The sequence below is a fragment of the Geotrypetes seraphini genome, chromosome 7, assembly GCF_902459505.1.
Source record: "Geotrypetes seraphini chromosome 7, aGeoSer1.1, whole genome shotgun sequence".
Lineage (NCBI taxonomy): Eukaryota > Metazoa > Chordata > Amphibia > Gymnophiona > Dermophiidae > Geotrypetes > Geotrypetes seraphini.
This window is the reverse complement of record NC_047090.1, coordinates 28,324,043-28,348,380: the sequence shown is the minus strand read 5'-3', so window position 1 is coordinate 28,348,380 and position 24,338 is coordinate 28,324,043. Positions and strand designations below refer to the sequence as shown.

Sequence of the window (24,338 nt, the reverse complement as noted above, 5' to 3'; positions counted from 1 at the left end):
ACCGACAGTTTTTTTTTTTTTTTTTTTCACAGCAATAGAACCTAAGACAAATAACTTACAGTTGCTTTAAGAATACTGTAAAAAAAGGAGGGTGGCTTGGACGGATGGTTGGATAAACGAACAGCTCCTTATATGCAAATATATTAAAAAGAATTACTACCAAATATTCTTAAAGAAACTAAAATATATATTGAAATATGACTTCAACTAAACAAAATAAAGCTGACTTGGGAGCTGGAACATCGGGAAGCAATAAGAGGTCGAAACCAGAGCCAGGTACACCCTCTAAAATCCCATTACCAACAGAAAAAAATCTGGATGTTATGGAAGAACTAAGACAAATAAAAGAAATTGTCTTAGATAGTAACAAAAAACTACAAAAAGCAATGGAAGATGCTGCAATCCTAACTAAAAGAGTGGACATCACAGAAAATAGAATTTCAACATTAGAAGATATTACAGAACAATTAAATACAGATATGAATTACAGCAAAATCATATGGAAAGAAATAACAGAGATAAAAAAAAATCTTGAAGACAGCCGGAATCGTGAAAGACGGAATAATTTAAGAATAATCGGATTACCTGAAGGAGTGGAAAAGAATGATCCGATTGCATTTCTTGAAAAATTTCTACCTAAAATACTACCATTGAAATTTAAAACGGAACTGGAAATTGAAAGAGCTCATAGGATTCCAACACAAAGAAATAACACTCAAACAGGTCCAAGAACTTTAATTTTCAAACTTTTAAGACATCAACAAGCAATTGAAATATGCCAAATAGCTAAGGAAATCAAAAATCTTAAATGCCAAGATTCAAAAATATACATTGTCCCGGACTTTGCAAAAGAAACAGCAACAAGAAGAAAACAATTCTTAGACATGAGACCACAACTAAGATCTCTAGGAGCTAGATTTGGGCTCCTTTACCCGGCGATTATGAAGGTAACCATTGCTAACAAAACGCAAAACTTTACGGATCCAAAAAAACTACAAGAATTTATGAATCAACTGGAGCAACCTATGACAATCTAAAGAACATTTAATGGGTTCATACTAAAGACTATTGACCAATTTGTGAAAACTTTGACTTATATGATAATGAACTTCAATAAAAGAACATTGGTTAAAGATAGATCGGAACGGAAAGCAATGGAAAAAGAACACACAAAGATCGAATTAAAGACTTAAACAACTTGCAACATTCTCCATGGAAAACAAGAAAACTGAAAAAAAATACAAAAATTCTAGAATTCTACTCAGAATAAATAGAATAAACTTACTGGCAAGAACGAAAATGAATTGAAACACATCTCCGAACTCAAATGATGACGAAGAAAGTTTTTTCAACAAACTTAAAGATGTACTGATTGGTTGAGAAATTTTGAAGGTGGAGTAATGATGAGAAGGAGAATCATCCTTCAATCACAGAGAAGATTATAAAAAAAAAAAAAAAAAAAAAGAAAAAAAAAAAAGACGAAGTGATTGGTTTGTTATAATTCCTGTTGAAGGCGGTAATTCAGGTTTAATTTTGCGTTTCAAATACATTAAAATGCGTTTCAAATACGATATATATGAAAAGAATATATCTGAAACGCAAAAACTGCCTGAAAAGTTTTTTAAAAAATATATATCTCAAATTTCATGTTTCATCTTTATAGATAATTGTTCTTTTATTTATTAAGTTGAATTTTAGTACCCACAATTTGTTCAACCTGGCAATCCTCTATGGGAGATAAAGGGAGAGTTTTTGGCACAGGACTTCAATCTCGTCTGCACAGGCCTCAGATACTTTAAAATCATAGATGTCTGGAGAGTATGCTATTGAGACAGAGTTTACAAGAACACTGATGGGATTGTTAGCTTCTCTTAATTGACAACTCTCTCGTGAATCATAGGAAAATAGTGAGCATAAGAAATGAGGGGATTCCTGTGCTGAAGACTCTTGTTATAGTTCTGAGGAAAGAGGCTAAATTAGAATGCTCTTAACATGATAAACTTATTATACCCAGGTATGAAAGCTTTTTAAAGTAAAAATAATATACCACCTGAAAAGAAATGAATTGTAATTGAAATGTTCTTAGATATAAGTAATGTAATATAATCATTCTTATGGATTTAAAGACATACAAATATAGAAAATAATCTTTCAATATATAAGAATGAAAAACTTTTTACTTATTCTTATAATTAATAATAAAATAAGAGAAAATATACAGAAATAGAGAAAAAATGGTAGTACTTTAGATAATTATTAATAGCTTGTGGGAGTTATCTAAATCTAACCTCAACCTGCGTATCCAAGTTTTCGTAATTAATGAGGGGGGGAAGGGAGGGATAAGAGGGATGGGAGGGAATAAAAGGGAAATATATAAGGTAATCATGGGTGTAAAGGAAAAAAGAGAAATGAAATACTTAAAACATTGGGAAAATATACATAATTTAATATCTGAAAATTTAAAAATAAATGGATATTAAAATTATGTCTTTAAATGTTAACGGTCTAAATCATATGATAAAAAGGAAAAAAGCACTATCATTTTTAAAAAGGCAAGATGCAGATATATGCCTTATACAAGAGACCCACCTCTCACATATAGAATCTAAAAAGCTAGAAGGAGGTTGGGTCAAAAAATGTTTTTTCTCACCAGCTATAGGGAAAAAAGCAGGTGTTGCTATTTTAATTAATAAAAAATGCTCTGCTTCATTTAAACTAAAAGTTTCAGATATTCATGGAAGATGGATAATGGTGGAAATGAATATGGGAAATACTACCATGACGTTAATCAATATATACGCCCCTAATTCGAACCAAAATGAATTCTTTAAAACTCTTCAACAACTGATCATACCACTGGCTACTTCAAATCTTATAGTAGCAGGGGACTTCAATGCTGTAATGGATCCTTTATTAGATAAAAACCCAAGTAGAGTTATGAAATCTATGGGACTAGATAATTTGATTCAATCTTGTGATTTAATAGATATATGGAGAATACTTCATTTTGATGGTCGGGAATTTTCTTTCTGTTCTCATGTTCACAATTCCTTTTCAAGAATAGATTATATCTTTACTTCAAATCATCTTGCACATCAAGTGACACAAGCTGCCATTGATCCAATTATTCTATCTGACCATGGTGGAGTGTGGATTAAAATTAAAACTACAGATCAAAATAATAACAGACCAATTTGGAAAATGGATAATACACTGTTGGTTGACCAAAACTTTTGTGAAAATCTTCTAACAAAAATGAAAGAATTTTTTCAAATAAATGATAAAGATGATATTAATAGAGAAACTTTATGGGATGCTTTTAAGGCATCAATTAGAGGACAAATAATTTCTTATTCGGCTTTTCTAAAAAAACAAATTAAAAAACAATTTTTAATCTTAGAAAAAGAGATAAAAAATTTAGAATCAAAACTTATAGAAAAATGGGAATATTCTATTCAACAAGAATTATTAAAATTAAAAGGTAAATATAATGAGATCTCATCTAAGATGATTAGGAAAGATTTATTTTCTCAACAAACATTGTACTATGGTAATTCTAACAAATCAGGAAGAATATTGGCAAACTATCTTAAAGCGAAAAAAAGAAAAACAAAATTAATAGCAATAAAAGATGAAAATGGAAATACATATACACAAATTGAACCTATTTTAAAACAATTCTTGAAATTTTATAAATCTCTTTATTCTTCCGAAAATTATCTAAATAAAGAAAAAGATGGTTTTGAATTTTTAAAAATGTTAGAGGGTCCAAAAATTCCTGAACATATAAAACGAAGTTTGGAAGAACCAATATCACTAAAAGAATTAGGAATAGCTTTGAAGTCCCTTAGAGTTGGATCCGCTCCAGGTGGTGATGGATATACAGTGGAATTTTATAAAACATTTCAAAATTTTTTATTACCCTATTTATTAAATCTCTATCAATATCAGCTCAATAAAGGTTGTATTAAAGGCACTATAGCAGAATCTTTGACTATTGTTTTGCCAAAGTCCAATAAAGATCCCACTTTGGTCTCAAACTATAGACCAATATCTTTAATAAATGTAGATGGAAAATTATTAGCAAAAATACTTGCGCTAAGATTAGCTAAAGCTCTCCCCCATATAATAGGTATGCATCAAACAGGATTCGTTGCTCAAAGACATTCATCTCACAATACCAGATTAACATTCCATATGTTATATTTAACAAAGAAAATGAATGAACCTACTTTTGCAATTTCATTAGACGCAGAAAAGGCCTTTGATAGAGTAGAATGGCCTTTTATGTATCAAGCAATGGAATGGTTTGGTATAGGTCCTGGATTTATACAAATGATACAAACAATGTATAGCTCCCCTTCTGCTAGATTATATATTAATAATACGTTTTCAGAAAAATTTAATTTACAGAGAGGAGTTAGACAAGGATGTCCCTTATCCCCTTTGCTGTTTGATATAGTTTTAGAACCCTTAATATTAGCCATCCAACAAGCTAAGGAGATACAGGGTATACCTCATTCAGATAAAGAATATAAGATATCTGCTTATGCAGATGATTTATTACTATATCTGAAGAATCCAGAATCCACCATTCCACATCTACTTGAATTGATTGAGAAATTTGGAAATTTTTCAGGATATAAAATTAATTGGAATAAATCAGAGATTCTTCCACTAAATATACATTGTACAAAAGGTTTATTTGATACATTCCCTTTTGTTTGGAAGGAAGAATATATTAAATACCTTGGAATTTTGATAACAAAAACAGTAGATGAAACAATGAAAATTAATGAAAAATGCTTATTACAAAAAATAATAGAAATGTGTGAGCAATGGAATCCTTTGCATCTATCTTGGTGGGGAAGAGTACAAACTGTAAAAATGATGATTTTACCGGTAGTATGTTACCAAATGGGGATGATACCAGTTTTTTTTCAAGATTCGTTTTATACAAAAATAAATAGGACTTTGACAAAATTTATATGGCTTAATAAAAAACCAAGAATTGCTCTAGCGTCATTACAAAGACCAATTAAGGAGGGAGGGGTAAATTTTCCCAACTTTTATAGGTATCATCAAGCCTATATCTTACGTCATGGTATGTATTGGATCCTCCCAGAACCCACAGATAATATTCCAGACTGGTTTTGGCTAGAATGGAGGCTTATGTTTCCATTACGTCTTAATCATGTAATTAGTATCAAAATGCCAAGGTTATACAAAGATCATAAAATATTTATGGATACCTGGAAAACTCTAAAATACATAAGTAATCTTACTCAAATTCCAATTAGTAAATCAACCAACCAAACTATATGGCTAAACCCCAAGATCAAAATTGGCGGTTTTAAAGTCATCTGGAAACATTGGATGATAGCAGGCATTCGCACTTTGGATGATGTAATTAAAAATGATAAATTGCTGGAGTTTTCACAATTGCAACAAAAATTTGGTCTCAATAAAACACAATATTTTAAATGGTTGCAATTGAAGCAATCTATTCAGAAAGGGTTCCCTGAATGGAAAGATCTCGCTAAATATCACAGTTTGGAATTCTTATGTTTCCAGATGGACTCAATAGGTCACAAAGCCGCACAGTGGTATAAATTAATATCCGGATATATAAATAAAAAACCAAAAAATGGTCTTAGAGACATTTGGAGCATTGAGATAAAACACCAAATTAGTGCATCTCAATGGCCACGACTTTGGTCTTGGAGGCTAAAATGTACGGTGTCAGCATCTATGAGACAAACTTGGTTTTTTCTTCTTCATAGAGCTTTTTGGACCCCTACTCGTTTACAAAAAATAGATAGTTCAAGATCTAATAGATGCTGGCACTGTCATATTGAAATTGGGACATTAGATCATCTTTTATTCTTTTGTCCATTTATCCTATCATTCTGGAAATCAATTTGGCCCCAAATTAACAGAATGTTAGAAAATCCAGTAGCCTTGACATATGATACTATATTATTTGGAACAACTATGAGAGCAAAAAGCCAAATTTCATCCAGTAATAACAAACTTTTATTTATTTTAACTGGAATTGCAATACAACAAATTACATTCAATTGGAAACAACATGATAGATTGAATTATATGTTCTGGTGGAATTCGGTATGCCACATATATAAAATGGAACTCGCTATTGCAACACACAAAGGATACATGAATAAATTTAAAAAAATATGGGGACCATTAACCGATTTTTGTAAAGAAGGATAATTTTTCCTATAAATAAAACTTGGAAATATCTGAAGACCGTTAACATGATTTCTCTAATGAACTTTTCCCATGATAAGATAATTGTAAAGAGGGAAATGGGGTGGGCTTTTCAATTTTGATTATTACATACTAAATTAATATTTAAAGAATGTACAATAAAATTGATTATGTATTATTGGTTGGGAAGGAGGGTGGGACAGGGGATTATTATATTAATGTTAAACTTGATATTAATATATGAGTTAGTCAAGTGTGTATTTAAGTTTCTATTGAGTTTATTTGTAACACTTGTTGTGACACAAAAAAAATGAATAAAGATTTAAAACAACCAATAAAAATCAGGATTTTCAGGAAAGAATTCAAGGACCAATTGATGTATCTGCCTTACTTGAACTGTCTGATAAAGAAAATGCAATATCTGCTACATTGATTGTGACCTTGGCTATCACATTGGATAAAAATTGGCTTTTGAGATTATTCTTCAAAAATAAAGAGAAAAAGTTCCTTGACTTTAAGATACAAATGTTCCCAGATTTGGCAAAAGATACACAAAGACGTAGAAAGGAGTTTCTATTATTAAAACCTGGAATTTTGGCTCTTGGGGGAACTTTTTATCTTCGTCATCCCTGCAAATGTATATTACAATATAATTCTCAGAAATATGTTTTCTTTGAGCCAAACCAGCTGACGGCCCTTCTCTCCTTGTCCCACCTGGAGAAGGGAAAGAAATGAGGGCTTTAAGATATTAGACGCCTGAACATCAGTTAACCATGTACCACGTATCTGTAGTTAATATTTTCCTGTTATTCCGTTCATACTACATCATGGATCTTATGGTGGACTTGAGAGATTATGCAATATTTAGTTCCTATGTAAAATTATGAGATTTTTTTTTTCTGTTTCTTTTGCTGTAATCACTTTCTGTACAAGTTTTATCTTGATTTGTTATTTGAAATCTATAAATAAATTTAAAAAAAAAAAAATCCTCTGTATAAAAATGTTTTTAATGCCTGTCAGGCATTGACAGAGACGGACCCCCTGACATCATCGGGTCCGTCTCCTACAGTCTTCTACAATTTAAAAGGAAGCCGCCGCCGCGGAAGCATTGGGAGCCTGAGCTTACCGGTGGATATTGGCAGAGGGGCTGTGTACTGGGTCCCGATCTCCTACAGCAGCGGTTCCTGCTCGTTTGCTACCAATGCCGACAGGCATTGATAGAGACGGATCCCCTGACGTCATCGGGTCCGTCTCCTACAGTCTTCTACAATTTAAAAGGAAGCTGCCGCTGCGGTTGCGGCCGCAGGGCGTGGCCAAAGGGGCGTGCCCTAAGGGGCACGCAAGGCCCCTTGGGAGCCACAAGGAGTCCGGGAGCTGGAGCTGGCTGGTAATATTATCTATCTTATAAATTTCTTATTATGCTTGTTTGAAATATGGGGAAAAGAAAAATAAAACCCAAAAGTTCAACACCAGTAGTATCTGGTCCCATGGATAGACATTTAACATTATTATCTGATAATCCACCAGTTGTACCATTAAATGTTGAATCTTCTTTGTCAGGAGCTTCAATAAGTCCCCTCGAACGGACTCCTCCCCTTCACCTGGTATCCAGTGATAGTAGGAATATTAACCCTACTATATCCGATGGACAAGCGGTTTCACCTACTCAGACAAGTAAATTAGTTTATACTGAAATACCTAAACCATTGATTTTTTCTGGAGGAGTGGAAGAAAATCCATGAACAGAGGAAACGCAGGATATTACTTTAAAGGACTTATGGTTAGGAATAACTAGAGTTGAAGGGTATCTCAGGGTAACAATGAAACAAATGGGGGACTTTTCTCAGTCAGTTTCTTCTAAATTAGAAAATATGGACTCTAACTTAGTTTGTTTGGATAAACGATTAAATACTATTGAAACTCAATGTAATAATCTACAAGCTGTCTTGGTATCAGCTGTTAAAGATTCTACAGTGATACATTCTAAAATTGAATCTATGGAGAATATGAATAGAGTGAAAAATCTCCGCTTGGTCAATTTTCCAGTAACTCATTTATTGTCACCTGAAATCTTATTAAGGAAGTTTTTTAAAGAAGTACTGGGAATGGCCAATGTGGAGAATTTTCCAATAAATAATTATTACTATATTCCTCAAAAAAAAACTTGAATCTGCCCAGGAGGTGGACCATCTGACCACACCAGAGGTAAACTTGACTGAATTTTTGGAAGATACACAGGATGTGATTCAGAGTCGGTCCACCCTGGTAATAACGTGCTTGAGTGAGATGGATAAAATGTTGATAATGAGACTTTACTTCAAAAATAGGTTAATGAAATTTTGTGGGGATTTGGTTAGGATTTTTCCAGATGTATCCAGGACCACTCAAATGAGGAGGAAAGAATTTCTGAAATTGAAGGATAGTTTTGGCCCTGGAGGCATCCTTTTATCTGAAATTTCCCTGTAAATGTCTGGTTAAGTTACAAGATATTGAGTATGCTTTCTGGGATCCTATACAATTACAACAATTTTTGGTTGCAAGAGAACAGAAATGAGATTTGTTTCATTTAGCTGAGAATATGAGGAGAATTAAATTAAATAATATCCCACTTTAAAGGAATGATTCAAGGTTCTTTAGTTTGAATCGAGAATTATTGTCCTTTATTTTCCTGAATTTATTTGATTAGAAATAGCAATATGTGCTCCCCATTAATGTGGGCTTAAAAGGAATTATGTATGTATGGTTTGATTATGTAATGATTTATGTATTTATCCTTTTTTCCTTTGGAATTATTGGATATTATAAATGTATTCAAAATTTATAAATAAAAAAAATAAAATAAAAATGTTTTTAATTCCTTTATTTTTATTTTATATTACAATAAAAATGTTTAAGTCTTATGTTTCAAACTTGATGTTTTTATATGATGCTTTTATATGGTTTTAATTGTACACCTTTAACCATCTTTCAACAATATTCATTGGAAACTATTTTTTTCAAAGCTGATCTTCTCAAACTAGAAAATATCCACATTTGTTTGTTTCTCGAATAACTGTAGACCTTGGTATGTATAAGGTTGCCACTACTCACTCCTCACAGAATCATCTTCCCCAATTATCACTGTAACCCCTATTTTTTACAAGTATTTCACATTCCACGGCCTATGTTTTTGATCATTTTCTGTCATATTTTCATATTTACACACCATTCTCTTCTAACTTCGCATGGCACATATTACACATTCACTTATGTGCTATCCTCATCTCACTATGCACCCATTCCACGTTATTCTCTTAACATTTTATAAGCTCTTACACAATCACTTATACTTCACAGCACTCTGTGCAGCACTGCATGCGTCTGGTAGCGCTATAGAAATAATAGTAGTATAGGAGGAAGGCGGTTAAGTCGAAACACGGACCATGTTGGGTCCACAACATTCATTTCATATATGGATTATCTTGTTTGGAATTGTTGAATACGTCGTTTGTTGACCTAATAAAATACCTGAATCACGGACATCTTCTTCCACAGTATTTATTTGCTTTTGGTTACTCCTTTCTATTGTAGAACCATTGGGTTTCTCTTTGGGTTTTTGCAATTTGGAAACAGCCTGTTGTGGGGTCCCAGATTCAGGGAGACTGATGCATTGGCACCATTTCCATAGAGGGGGAGCAGTCCTCATGGTGCCGACACTTTTCAGGTACTGATGAGGCCAGAATCCTGGAGCTCCTGGTATTGTGCTTCGTAGAGGACCAATGCTGATGCTACATTCCCTTCGCTTGATGCCAGCTTCGGGGTCCTTCGGTGCAAATGAGGATGATGTGGAATACTTTGAGTCCTCGGTGAGGAGTCCAATGATGCTTAGCTCAAGCAGGTATTACTGGTGCCAAACACTGAGGCAGGGGGAGACCTTCTTGATGTCGATGCATCTCCAGTGTTCTGTGCAGCTCCAGAAACCATAGGGAACAATGCCTTTGATATAGAAGTTAACAGACCAGATTTCAACATGTCAAAAAGTCTCTCATGCAGAGCATCTCAACTTTTCTGTGTTTTGTTTTATATTTGAGCACAAAGATAACATTGAGAGGACTTCTTGTCAGGGTTCAGACAGGTTAGGCACATGTCATAATGGTCAGTCATAGATATGGTCCTAGCACAAACTGTGCACTGCTTAAACCCACTGGAAGATTTCTGGGACATGACAAGGAAGATAGATAGTGGCAGCAAAATCAAATGGCTCAGTTATCAAAAATATTTTTTTAGTTGTTTTTTAAATCAAAACCTTGCCAACTCAGGCCTGAGAGGTTCTGAGCTGTGAGGGAAAAGAATAAGAAAACAAAACGGTTGGAAAAAAATAAAGAAATAAGGAAACAAGGGAACCCCTCCCCCCAAGAAAGGGACCTTTGCTACTCACAAAAGAAGAGCAGGAAGGCAAGACAAAATCTCACTGAAGAGAAACAGCTGTGTGACAGAGAAGACAAGAAGTCTTTACACCATTTTGCAGATGAAGAAAAACTGCAGATCCCACATGAGCTGGGCAGGCAGGAAGACACTAGCTCATGTACAATAGGGCATGTCAAAGGCTTCTGGAAAGATCAGTAAAATGGGCAACATCTGCACCAGGGTTCTGTAGAGGATGTTATTCACATGTGAAAAAACCTACATCCTGCTTTTCCACAGAAAATACCAGTTACAATGTAAAATTGAAGCATTTCCCCTTTAATGGACTTTTGGGTATTTTCAATTGTATAAACACCTAGAACCAATTTCACAAATGCTTTACGTACTTTTTACTAGTGCTGGAAACATGACTGATTCTCTGTTCTTTTTCTCTTTTTCTTTCTTCTTGGCTTTGTGTGCAATCTTTTTGTTATACTGCTGTTCCTGCCAATCTGGGGGAGACAGCTTTCTAAGGAATTCTTCATACATCAAAAATTCCTTCAGTATTTCTTCATTTCTTGCAATATCACTATATAGTGTAAAAGTTCAAGATCAAGTAAGTCCTACAGTGCATTTTAAGGGTTACATGCTGTTAAGGAAGGTTAGGACCATAACAAGAGCTCTGTTTTTCTATTTATAAGTGGTGTGGCTGCAGAAAACAAAAGGGAGGCAGGAATGTCAAAATTGCTCCCCATTCATAGTCTCTTATTCTTAGCTATGGCACAGTGGGCGAGGTGGGAGCATAGGCATGATTCCTCCCCAAATTTCCCATTTAAAGGGCCATATATAGCATTTTAAATCATTGAGATTGAAGGAGGAGGGTCAGGATCCCTCCTCATAGAAAGGAGTAAGAAGGCAGGGTTCCCCCAGGATGTACAAATATAGAAATGGTACTCACACTTCATTACTGAGAAATTGACAACCACCTACCTATTTCTGTCTCCAGCAGCTGCTCTCCAACCTGTTACCTTCTCGCCAGATCTCCTCCCTCCACACTATATTTTCCCTTTTCCACTCCAGTCACAGCAACTATTGTTCTCTTCCTCACTCTCCTACAGCTTCCCAAAATTCTCTTTTTTCCCCTCTGTTTCCACCTCCAAACACTTCCCCTTTAATACACTTTCCCCAGAACCTCCTTCCTTGTTCCTTGGAACTCTCATCCTTTGGGGATGCTCAAGCCCAGAGACATCTGTCATACTGCCAAGATAAACATTCTGGGTACTGGCAGGCCTTATCTGATGGCCCTCTCTCTTTCTTTTCACTGCAGAGTTATTATTTAGATGTATCTGGCCCAAGCTGTGCACAACTAGCTTCTGATTTTACTTCTGGTGGAATTCTGTGCAACTGTACAATGCAGAATTTGTACAAAATTGCCCAAGTTGTACAAAATTGGCACTCCCTCAATCTCTGCGGCCATATTTGGGCAGCCTACGCAGGCTTCTCTCTGCTGTGTTCCCGCCCTCAATATGTCACTTCCTCTTTCTTCAGGCGGGACTGCGGTAGAGGGAAGCCTGGAGAGCCAGCGACAGGTTGCCAGTGGAATCGGCGTCACTGGTCATAGTGGAGAGAGGGTAGGAGATGCTGGCAAGGGAGGGATGGGGTGATAAATGCTGGCTCAGGGGGAATAGGGGAGAGAGAGTGAGAAATGCTGGCAGGAGGGGGACAGAGATGAGATGCTGGCTAAAAGGCTATAGTGGTGAGAGAGATGCTGGCTGGGGGGGGTATAGGGATAAGAGAGATGCTATCTTTGGGGATACAAAGATGAGAAAGATGCTGGCTAGGGGGGTCAGGGGTGAGAAATGCTGTCTCAGGAAGGATAGGGAGAAAGAGTGATGGCTAGGGCCGAATGGGGAGAGAGATGCTAGCTCAGGGGCAAGGTGAGAAATGCTGGCTGGGGAGAGAGATGCTGGTTCGGGAGAGGGGAGAGAGATTCTAGTATGGGAGGAGAGTGAAAGCAAGAGGGATGAGTGATAGATGCAGATAAAGGGGTAGGGGGACATGTCGTAATGAAGGTGAGAGGTGACCAAGGCGGTGGCGCGCCCCCCCCCCCCATCGCCCTTTTCTCTGCGCTCCCCCCGTTCCCTTCCCCGTACCTCTAGTTGAAGTTGTTGCTCATGGCAGTCAACCAAGTGCTCCTTGCGACCCAAAAATGATGTTACGGGGTTATGAGGAGCACGTTGCCGCCACGAGCAACAACTTCAACTACTGGTGTGGGGGAAGGAAAGGTGAGTGGAGTTGTGGGAAGAGGCGGTGGACGGAGAGGAGGAGGATTGCTGGCGCTCCTACCAACATGGTGCCCGGGATGGACTGCCACACTTGCCCCCTCCCCCCTTACTATACCACTGGGTAGGGGGAAGAGGCTGGCTTAGGAGTGGAAGATCCTGCACATTGAGAGGTACAGAAACATAGAGAAGACATCCTAGATGGCCACAGATGTTACACATGCACAATACCTGTCCCTCCTGCCTTTCTTTTTTTCGGGGGCCGTCGTTGGGGGGAAGGGGCGGTACCACTTTTTATTAATGGTGCATGTGTAACACACGCACAACATCTGTGCCCACTGAAAGAAAAAAAAGTCTTCCAGACCCAAACAGCTAAGCAGCAGGAGGCTGCTTTCGGGCTTCCCCTGCCAGCTCTGTGTGTGTGTGAAAGTCACTTTTCAAATGACTGGATGAAGTGGGATTAGTGCCAACCTCCGCAAAACTAATTTCCATGCAAAATTGGTTTAACATTGATCACTGATTTAAAATCAGACAATTTGTCGGCCCTACAGCAAGCCATCGGATTTTAGTGACAATTTTAATGCATCCAGGCCAGAGTCACTAAAATGTCTTGTATTGGAAAGTAAACCATCACTCCTTTCACTGTGGTCTGGTTTTCCCTAGAAAACATGTAATATTCTAACATCTAGTGATTACTGTACATTAGCTAACACAAATCACAAGCAAGGGAAGAATTCATATTTCATCCATTTTGGGCAACAGAGTTGTCTGACAGTCAAATATAAGTTATTGCAGACCAGCTGCTACCCAGTAATAACTTATCTCAGGTAAAAAATTATTTATTGCGCATGTGTTGTTCTAGTCTCACCTAGTAATTGACATCATCTCCCCAGTTGCATGCCTTATCTCTGCGTTTTTATCCAATTTAATTCTTGTTTCCTGTTCAGCCCTGTAAAGAAACAAGAATATTTATTTTAAAACGGTCTTATTTTCAATGGTCGATAATGAAATGCTAATTATGGCAAAGGCTAACATTTTCAGAGCTTCTATAGAATTTCTGTCATTTTCTTTTAGGAATTCTTCAAATGCAAGTGTGTCCTCTTCTAGTTTTTTTTCTGAATCATTGATATGTTTCTCTTCTTCCAGGGCAGTTGCCTCCATTGTCCTTATGGCCTCTTGTTTTACAGCCACAGTGTACTGTAAATTAGAAATAGTTGGTAAAAAATTACTCATAATTTGTATGTCACATCTGCAAACTCTATACCATGCAGATAAAAATAAACCATAATCACAACTCCCTTTAAATAAACTTGGGAAATCCGTCTCTAAACTAGATTTAAAAATTCATAATATAGATTGAAGGTCACAGAGAATGGTATTGGTATGCTACACACAGTTTTATTTAGATTTAATATAGATTTAATTGTACTGGCTATACACTGACCTTGGTTGGCTAACCTAAATTACTAGTTATTAAATCTCTCACTGTATGCTTTCTCTACAGCCTGAGGCAAAAATCAACAAACACTTAGGGCTCCTTTTACTAAGGTGCGCTAGCGTTTTTAGCACACGCACAAAATTAATGCGTGGTACGCTTCTAGAATAACGCCAGCTCAATGCTGGCATTAAGATCTAGCATGCGCGGCAATTTAGCGTGTGCTATTCTGCGCGTTAAGGCCCTAACGCACCTTTGTAAAAGGAGCCCTAAGTCAAACAGAGGCTTGATGCAAAATATGTGTGCAACATTGCTTATCTTACTACCTGATTCAGGATTTTGAACACAAAAAAAAGTAACTGACTTACTTGTAATTGATATTCCCTAAAAATAAAATTCCACATGATTTGCTATATGCCCGATAGTTGGAAAAATTTTTAGGCCCTAATGTTCCAAACTTACCGTGCCAATAATGTGTGACTCTTAAAACCAGTTCTAGCCAGTGTAGCATACAAGCATTTCAGATTCTGACGCACAAAATGACTCTGTGTGGTCTTTTCCGTGCCTTGTAGCAGCCTCCGAAAATACTATGGAAATGCATTACAATGAGCTCATTAATACTAAAATGCGCAACTCCAGGTGATGGGACAGACATTGCTGAGTGATGCACCATACGAAGCACTGACTTAACACTCCAAAATTTTTGTCAAGTCTGGAGGTGCAGGTAGCATTGAATGCATTAAAAGTCTGGAATAAAGGTCTGGAGCTGCTGATAGCATGAGATGCCTTGGGGGGCAGGGGGAGCTCAAAAAAATACATTTTTTTTCTTTGCTTTGGTAGGATACATTCATCATACTTTGTATAGGGTTGGGGAGTACCCCAAATGTCTTCAGGGCAATATTATCTTGCATTTTCACATTTCCATGGTTTATCAGCGGCCCCCTCCCCCCCAACTTAAAAATGGCATCACGCACGTATGTGATGTTCATCTGAATTGGGCGATGACTCGCTTTACTGCAAGAACTGCAAAGCATGCTGGGATTGTTTTCACACTGGAAAATATAGGCCCATGAATTGTATGCAATACAATACAATGTATGCAATACAATACAATGTATGCAATGCAATATAATAGACAACATATGGATGGAGCTTTTTATCCCTGCTTTCTGCAGTATGCCCTGAAGAAGGGACAATGATGAAAGGAGGGAGGTACAACAGCCACAAAGGACTCTAGTACATGCCCATCCTTGTATCATGTGCGGGTGGCCTTGTAAAAGATGTCAGACCAAAATGGAGTGAATGATTATTGTCTAAGCAGGACAGCAATTTTAGATCTATATGAGATCAGAGCTGATATTCATCCATCGACAGCTTGGTCCTATGCAGTGCCTGGGCTGGTAAACCTGCTGACTGTCCTATAGTTCTTTGCCATATGAACCATCCAGTGTGTGATTGGGTGTAGCAGCGCCGTGGACCCATCTTCTGTGTCTAGACATTTGAGCCAAGTTCTTCAAGCTCTGAAATAACAACTGCGGGAAGTTAAATTGGACTTTTTCCGGATTGCTGACATGCCTGTCTTTGGTGCCATTAACTGTACCTATGTCCTATTCCCCACTGGATGAAGAGATGATGTAATGCAACCGCAAGATGGGATGCTCCTTGAATGTCCAAGTGGTCTCCTTAAATGTCCAAGTGGTCTGCTGTGTCCAAGTTTCCCGGGAGCTGCCATGATTTCTATATATTCTAGTCAACTCTGCCCTTAGGCAAAAATTTTCAGAGGGAAAATTTATCTAAGGATGACTACTGCATAAGAACTGTATGACTGATTGTCAAGTACCACATGTGGTCTGTGGTTTGAAGGACTGTGGGTGTTGTGGTTGGGGGAGCGGGCAATGAAGGAGTTGAGCTTGGGTGGGGGGAGAAGAGGTCCATTGCACAGGTATCCCATTTTGAAACATAATGAGGGGAGTTTGTTTGGACACGTTTCTAATTTTAACTCAAAAGGATAATTTTTACTTCATGAGATACACCTACAGGGAGTGAGGATCGCCAGGAGAACAGCCAGAAGGAAGAAATGGGTGACAGCAGTGAGCTCTGGAAGCAGCGGAGCAAACCCACAAGAAGATGAGTCTGGTGTAAGCCATCGCCTGGATGAGGGAAGATGGAAGTGCACGGAGGACATGGACCTACGGCTGGAGAGATGGCCACACACCAGGGACACAGACCTGCGCCTAGTGAGGCAAGAAAAGATAGAGAGGACAGCAATCGTCGTGGGGGACTCCATCATCAGACAAGTCGACAGCCACATAGCAGGAGGAAGCAGGATCGGTTGGTGACCTGCCTACTGGGAGCCAAGGTATAAGACATAGTGAGCCGCATCGATAGGATCATCAACAGCGTGGGAGAGGAAGATACGGCGGTGGTGATCCATGTGGGAACTAACAACGTGAGCAACAGGAATTACAGCAGGGAAGCACCGAAGGACCAGTTACAGATGCTAGGAAAGAAGCTGATGACCAGAACGCAGAGGGTAGTGTTCTCAGAGATCCTGCCAGTACCCAGAGCAGATGAAAAGAGGCAGACGGAGCTGTAAGCAGTCAACACGTGGATGCGACACTGGTGTGAGGAAGAAGGATTTCACTTTGTGTGCAACTGGACAAAGTTCTGGGGGAAGAACAAGCTAATCAGGAAGTATGGACTCCACCACAGCAGAGACGGAACGACGCTTCTTGCAAGCAACATCAGGAGAGAGATTGAGAAGTTTTTAAACTAGGAAGAAGGGGAAAGCCGACAGTCGACTGAAAATCGATGGTTCGGGAACCAGTATACCCAGAGGATACTGTGCAAGAAGTTAGCAGGGGAAGACTCAGCAGATCATGGACAGGACATAAATCTGGTTGGATCAAATGGGACGCAAGAGGGTAGAAAGTGCAAGAAAGTAACACGCCAAAAACTCAAATGTATATACATGAATGCAAGGAGTCTAAAGAACAAGATGGGTGAATTAGAAACTATGGCACAAAAAGAGAACTTTGACATCATCGGCATCACGGAAACATGGTGGAACGAGGAAAACGTCTGGGACACTGTGCTACCGGGATACAAGCTATACCGCAGAGACAGAGTGGGTCAAAAAGGTGGGGGCATTGCCCTGTACGTCAAAGAGGGAATAGAGTCTGCCGGAGAGAACACGCTGGAAACAAAGAATAAGTTAGAATCTCTATGGGTCAAAATTCCGGGAACAAATGGAACGGAAATGAAGATCGGCATCTACTATTGATGAAGAAATGACGGCTGAGATTAAACTCAACTGCAAGGGAGAAAATGCAGTTATCATGGGTGACTTCAATTACCCGGGGATAGACTGGAACCTAGGCACCTCCGGCTGCAGTAGGGAAACCAAGTTCCTGGATGCAGTGGGCGATTGCTTCCTGGAACAACTTGTCAAGGAAAACACCAGAGGAAATGCAATTCTGGACTTACTTCTAAATGGACTATGAGGACCGATGCAAGATGTAGAAGTAGAAGAGACGCTGGGAAGCTGTGATCATAATATGATCTGCTTCAACCTGGACACGGGGCTGAAACAACGATCCAGAATGACGGCCACAGCGCTGAACTTCCAAAAAGGGAATTACGAAGGATGAGACTCATGGTGGGGAAGAAGATTAAGAAAAGGATAGGTGCTGTAAAAACGCTAGAGCAAGCATGGTCCCTTTTTAAGGACACAGTCACCGAGGCACAAAATCTATATATACCGCGTATCAACAAGGGATCCAAGAGGAAAAAACAAGGAACCGGCATGGCTCACTGTAGCAGTGAAAGAAGCAATCAGAGACAAGAAGATTTCTGTTAAAGTATGGAAAAGGTCAAAAATGAATGAAAACTGGAAAAAGCACAAGCAACATCAACGCAGGTGCCATAAGGTGATAAGAGGGGCCAAAAGGGACTACGATGAAAAAATTGCCAAGGAGGCGAAAAACTTCAAGCAGTTCTTTCGATATATTAAGGGGAAATGACCTGTGAAGGAAGCGATGGGGCTGTTGGATGACTATGGAATAAAGGGCATGCTAAAGAAGGACAAAGCCATAGCCGACAAACTTAACATGTTTTTTGCATCTGTATTTACAGAAGAGGATATACACAACTTACCGGAGGCTGACAGGCTGTAACTAGGAAACGAAGATGGGAAATTGACTGGGTTGATGGTCAGTCTAGAAGAGGTATACAGGCAGATTGATAGGCTCAAGAGCGATAAATCCCCGGGACCGGATGGCATCCATCTGAGGGTAATCAAGGAACTGAAAGGGGTTATAGCTGAACTGCTTCAACTAATAGCCAATCTGTCGATCAAATCGGGCAGGATTCCGGAAGACTGGAAAGTGGCGAATGTTACACCGATCTTCAAGAAAGGTTCGAGGGGAGATCCGGGAAACTACAGGCTGGTGAGTCTGACCTCAGTACTGGGAAAGATGGTAGAGGTGCTGATAAAGGATCGCATCGTTGACCACCTTGACGGACACAATTTGATGAGAACCAGCCAGCACGGCTTCAGCAAAGGAAGATCTTGCTTGACGAACTTGCTGCAATTTTTCAAAGGAGTTAACAGGCAGATAGACAAAGGTGACCCGGTCGACATTGTACATATTGATTTTCAGAAGGCGTTTGACAAGGTCCCGCATGAACAACTACTTCAAAAATTTGCGAGCCATGGGATTGAGGGTGAAGTACACACGTGGATCAAAAACTGGTTGGCAGATAGAAAGCAAAGAGTGGGGATAAATGGACAATACTCAGACTGAAAAAGCGTCACCAGTGGAGTGCCGCAGGGTTCGGTGCTTGGGCCTGTGCTCTTCAACATATTTATAAATGACCTGGAAATTGGAACGACTGAATGATTCTAAAAGGTCGATCAGATTGTAAACCAAACAGGGCTGAACAATCGCAGTCTGAAGACAGGCATAAGTTAAAAGTAAAAACTCGAGAATACAATGAAGAATGATGAAAATGGATTAATGGGAAGGTACAAAATTAGTAATAAAGTACAGGGGCAGAAAAAGTACACAGAACAAGACACCTATAATAATATAATATGTGCGCTAAAAAAACTGAAAGAAATGGCTTCTCATCTCCCCAGCAAACGAAAAACTGATGGTCCCATGATAAGACGGCAGGCGGGAAGGCCCTTGCGTATGCTTGGTGCGGCAGTCTTCAAGCTGACTGGGCTCCATGGATAACATCACCCACATGTAAGAATATGCTGCCTGCTTGTCCTGGGATAAACCAAAGAATCCCCCCTCCCCCAGCAGCATGCATGTGCGTAGTAATGTTGCAAAAGGGAAAGCAAACAAAAGCAATCCCAACAGGGATAAACCAAAGCCCCCAACACCCCTCTTGCTGCATGCATGTGCTTAGTAATATTGTAAAAAGGAGAACAAAGAAACAGTCTCAACGGAGATATACCAAAGCCCCCAACCCATTCCCTGCTGCATGCATATGCTTGGTAATGTTTCATAAAGGAGAGTAAACAATCACAACAGATAAATCAAAGCGCCCAATCCCCCTCATTCACCAACCAGCTATTAAACTCACCAATAAAACCAAACTTATAAAAAAATAATCCCCAAAATGGGTGAAAACTCGCGACTAAAAAATTCACCGAAAAGTGAAAGCGAAGGGGATGCGCTGGACTTATAAATCACTTTTGTGACTATTACATGAGCACCTTAAGGCTATTGACGCTTGCAACACATGTACCTATGATGCGCATGCTTATGACGTGTACCTATGACAAGCTACAATAAAGCACGCCTATGATGGATGCCTATGTGTGTCTACGATGTAGTTTTTCCTGGCATGTGTGCACATTTATGTCTCTTTCTGGGAAATTATCCTGCATATATGTCAGCTGCTTTCTCCAAAGAGAAGCTTATGGAATTTCTATGCACCTCATTTCATGCAAAGTTTATAAGCATTGCTTGCTGTTTCGAAATTGAAAAATTTACCATGACTACAATGGCACACAGGATTTTAACGGGGACTTTTGAGCATCAGACCCTCAAACCCTAGAAGTCATACATCCCTAAGAGATATACCAGATAATCTTTGCTTCTTTTGACAGAACATGAGAGAGATCAATTAGCTTGAAGAAAGTAGCTTAGGAAAGAAAGCAGGGCAATCACTTTATGGTCCCCACTCTTCAAAGCAGTAGTCTCTACAGTGAATGGTGAGAGGAAAGATTAGACAGGTTATATATATTAGACTGCAGAAAGGAGATAGAAACATTACAGAAGGTATGGCTGTCAAATTTCTTAGTTATATTGTAAAAATAAGTCATGCACAGTGTGAAAATCCAAATGTCAAATTCTCTTCCTATACAGTACACAATAATAATTTGTGACCATCTCATGGAAAAGGTGAAGTAGTGGTTCCAAAATTATAGGAATGGCAGATTTTTCTTCATGTCCTAGGTCCATAAACAAACTGAAATAGTTACGTTTGAAATTTTGTATCTTTTTTTATTTATTTTACATTTAACACAATTAAAACATCATTTTTGGTTTCTGGAGACTTTAGTCACCTTTTCCCAGAAATGGTCACATTTGATTTGAAGTCTTAGCACACAAATTCATTTAACTCTGAAGGGGCAATTTGTAAACAGTCAATGTTGCTTGCAGGCCTGCAGATAACTTTGCACATTTTTAAAGGGAAATCCTGCTCTTGAGTTTCCCTTTGAAAATCAGAGCAGAAGGATAGGGTAATAGTGGGTTCTTTTTAAAAAATCTTTATTCATTTTTAAAACTTACAATAAGTGCAATATAAGATAAAATCATTTTACACTTTAATATCACTTAATAGTCTATCAAAGTCTAATTCAGATCAAATGTCCCTCCCTCCCACATACCCAACAACTATTCTTAAACATAAGAAAACATAAATTATCCCCCCCCCACTTGAATGTGTATGTTCAAAAAGAAAAAACAATATTCATTCTTTACAATATTTTGTTAATGGCTCCCAAACATCCTGAAATTTCTTAAAATTCCCCTGCTCTATGGCTATTACCCTCTCCGTTTTAAAGATGTGACATAAAGAATTCCACCAAAAACTATAATTCAGCCAATCCCAATTTTTCCAGTTTTTCATAATATGCTGTATGGCAACCCCTGTCATAATGAGCAAAAGTTTATTATTATTAGAAGATATTTGGCTCTTAGCTCTCATTGATGTACCAAATAACACAGTATCATACAATAACGCCACCGGATTTTCCAATAAATTATTTATTTGACCCCAAATTGATTTCCAAAAGGTACAGCGGTATATAAGAAATAAAATTATTATTATTATTATTAAATATCAATGGACAATAGAATAGTAAATGATCTAATGTCCCAGCTTCAAGATGACAGTGCCAGCATCTATTAGACTTAGAGCTGTCTAATTTCTGTAAAGGAACTGGGTTCAATGTACCATGTGCATCTGCTCTAAAATAGGTGCAAATGTACCCAAAGAAATTCCATGTAGGACTTTTGAAAATAAAAGCCATAGTGAAGGTTCCCTCTGCTGACAAACTATTTTTTTAACCTCCAGTGAAGGTGCAGAAGACAATTTTCAAAGGGAATACTTCCATGGGAAAAGCTCTGAAAATTGCCCTTTTCTTGTGCAATATCTTGTGTCGGATGCCATATAGATGCTCAAATAAGAATGTATTTATACTAAAGTCTGTAGTAATTCGAAAAAGATAAAATCATACCTGAGCCAAAAACATCTCTCTTTTTTTGGTTATATAGTCCTTTACCGACTTGCTGTCACAGCTGCAACCTTTTAAAATAATTGACACTTTATTGGCATCAATTTAAGACATGAGGGACAGTCTATTTAAATATCTACTCCCCAACCATGGCTTCTACTGCATCTTTCCACAAATTTCCAAACTAGCTCCTTCTTTGCATCCTTTCCTAGGTATTTGCTGCTATCACTGTATCCTTCTTTTCAATCCTAAGCATTTCACGCAGTAATCCTTTCAACTCTCAATTCCTTCTAGTCTTACATCTCATATGTACAGCATGGAGGGGGGGGGGGGGTTATGGTACAGTATGTTCTTATTATTTTCATATTCCTGATTTACAATTTCACTTATCTGTGGTTGCGTGCACTGTGACTGCTATTTGCCATTCACACCGTGTGTTCGCGTATTTGCAGACCTTAGAAAAAAAAGCTTTTTCTTTTACTTTCACTTTGCTTCCAGAAATAGCCACCAAGCATAACGTGACCATTTATTTTTTTTCATCAAAAGGGGACATCTATTAATTGAGAGCCCCGCCCCCAATCCCGCCCCAAATTTCTTCCATTCATTTTTCATGTACACATAATATCTTATTAATTCATAATGGTAACCATAAAATTTAAAAAAACTACAAAGCATACTATACGCAGAGAAAATGTTAATTATCATTTATATTTGGGGGTTTCAAAGATGTCAAGGCAGATGACTTTAAAATATGCAATGTCACCTCAGTAACTATAGAAAAATAGACAAATATAGTGCAAAATATAGACAGCAGATATAAAGTCTCAAAACTGACACATTTTGATCACTAAATAGAAAATAAAATCATTTTTCCTACCTTTGCTGTCTGATGATTTCATGAGTGTCTGGTTGCGTTTCCTTCTGACTGTGTATCCTTTCATTTCTTTCTTTCTGCACTCAGGCCCAACAATTGTCCCTTTCTATTCCCTCCCTCCTTCCTTCCTATGTCCTTAGTGTCCCCAGTGCCTCCTTCCTATGTCCTTAGTGCCCCTTCCTATGTCCTTAGTGCCCTCAGTGCCTCCTTATATCCTTAGTGCCCCCAGTGCCTCCTTCCCATGTCCCCCTCACTGCCTTCCAGACTTTGTCCCACCCCCCTCCCTGAAGCCAGCCTGCCGGTCTGCCTGCCTACCTCCCTCCCTCGTCAAAGCCAGCTTGCTTGCCTGTCTACCTCCTTCCCTCCCTGCTGCACACACAAAAAAAAAAGCATCCCTCCTTCCTTCCCCCCTCTGGTCCGCTGCCACCACTGCTGCTGATTGCCTCTCCTGCTGCTGCTGCCGATTGCCTCTCTCCTTACCTCCCTGCTGCTGTTTCTAATCGCAGCCCAGAAAGCACAGTTACTTAGCGTAACAGGTGTTATCCAGGGACAGCAGGCAGATATTCTTGACTGATGGGTGACGGCACCGACGGAGCCCCGGTACGGACAATTTTAGAGTGATTGCACTCTAAGAACTTGGAAAGTTCTAGCAGGCCGCACCGCGCACGCACGAGTGCCTTCCTGCCCGACGGAGGCGCGCGGTCCCCAGTTAAGATAAGCCAGCTAAGAAGCCAACCCAGGGAGGTGGGTGGGATGCAAGAATATCTGCCTGCTGTCCCTGGATAACACCTGTTATGGTAAGTAACTGTGCTTTATCCCAGGACAAGCAGGCAGCATATTCTTGACTGATGGGTGACCTCCAAGCTAACAAAAAGAGGGATGGAGGGAAGGTTGGCCATTAGGAAAATAAATGTTGCAAAACAGACTGGCCGAAGTGTCCATCCCGTCTGGAGAAAGCATCCAGACAATAATGAGATGTAAAAGTATGAACTGAGGACCAAGTAGCAGCCTTGCAGATTTCCTCAATAGGAGTGGAACGGAGGAAAGCTACAGATGCTGCCATAGCTCGAACTCTATGGGCCGTGACAGAACCTTCCAGTGTCAGTCCGGACTGAGCATAACAGAATGAAATGCACGCTGCAAGCCAATTTGACAACGTACGTTTAGAAACAGGATGTCCCAATTTATTCGGATCAAAGGACAGAAAGAGTTGGGGAGTTGATCTGTGGGGCTTAGTACGCTCTAAATAGTAAGCTAAAGCCCGTTTACAGTCCAAAGTATGTAAAGCCTGTTCTCCAGGATGAGAATGGGGTTTTGGAAAGAATACAGGCAGGACAATCGATTGGTTGAGATGAAATTCAGAGACAACCTTAGGGA

The 24,338-nt window shown here is 38.7% G+C and overlaps 1 protein-coding gene across 11 annotated transcripts in view; it reads right to left on the bottom strand.

The window, feature by feature from the left end:
• CCDC38 (coiled-coil domain containing 38) overlaps positions 1-24,338 on the bottom strand; it is a 223,766-nt gene that overhangs the window by 165,215 nt on the left and 34,213 nt on the right. For all 11 annotated transcript variants that reach the window (XM_033951517.1, XM_033951516.1, XM_033951511.1 and 8 more), the window contains 4 exons: positions 22,091-22,158; positions 13,930-14,093; positions 13,765-13,845; positions 11,022-11,203 (listed from right to left, as the gene is read on the bottom strand). In XM_033951517.1, the coding sequence (XP_033807408.1) occupies positions 11,022-11,203; positions 13,765-13,845; positions 13,930-14,093; positions 22,091-22,158 (495 nt within the window). The remainder of the gene's footprint in view (positions 1-11,021; positions 11,204-13,764; positions 13,846-13,929; positions 14,094-22,090; positions 22,159-24,338) is intronic.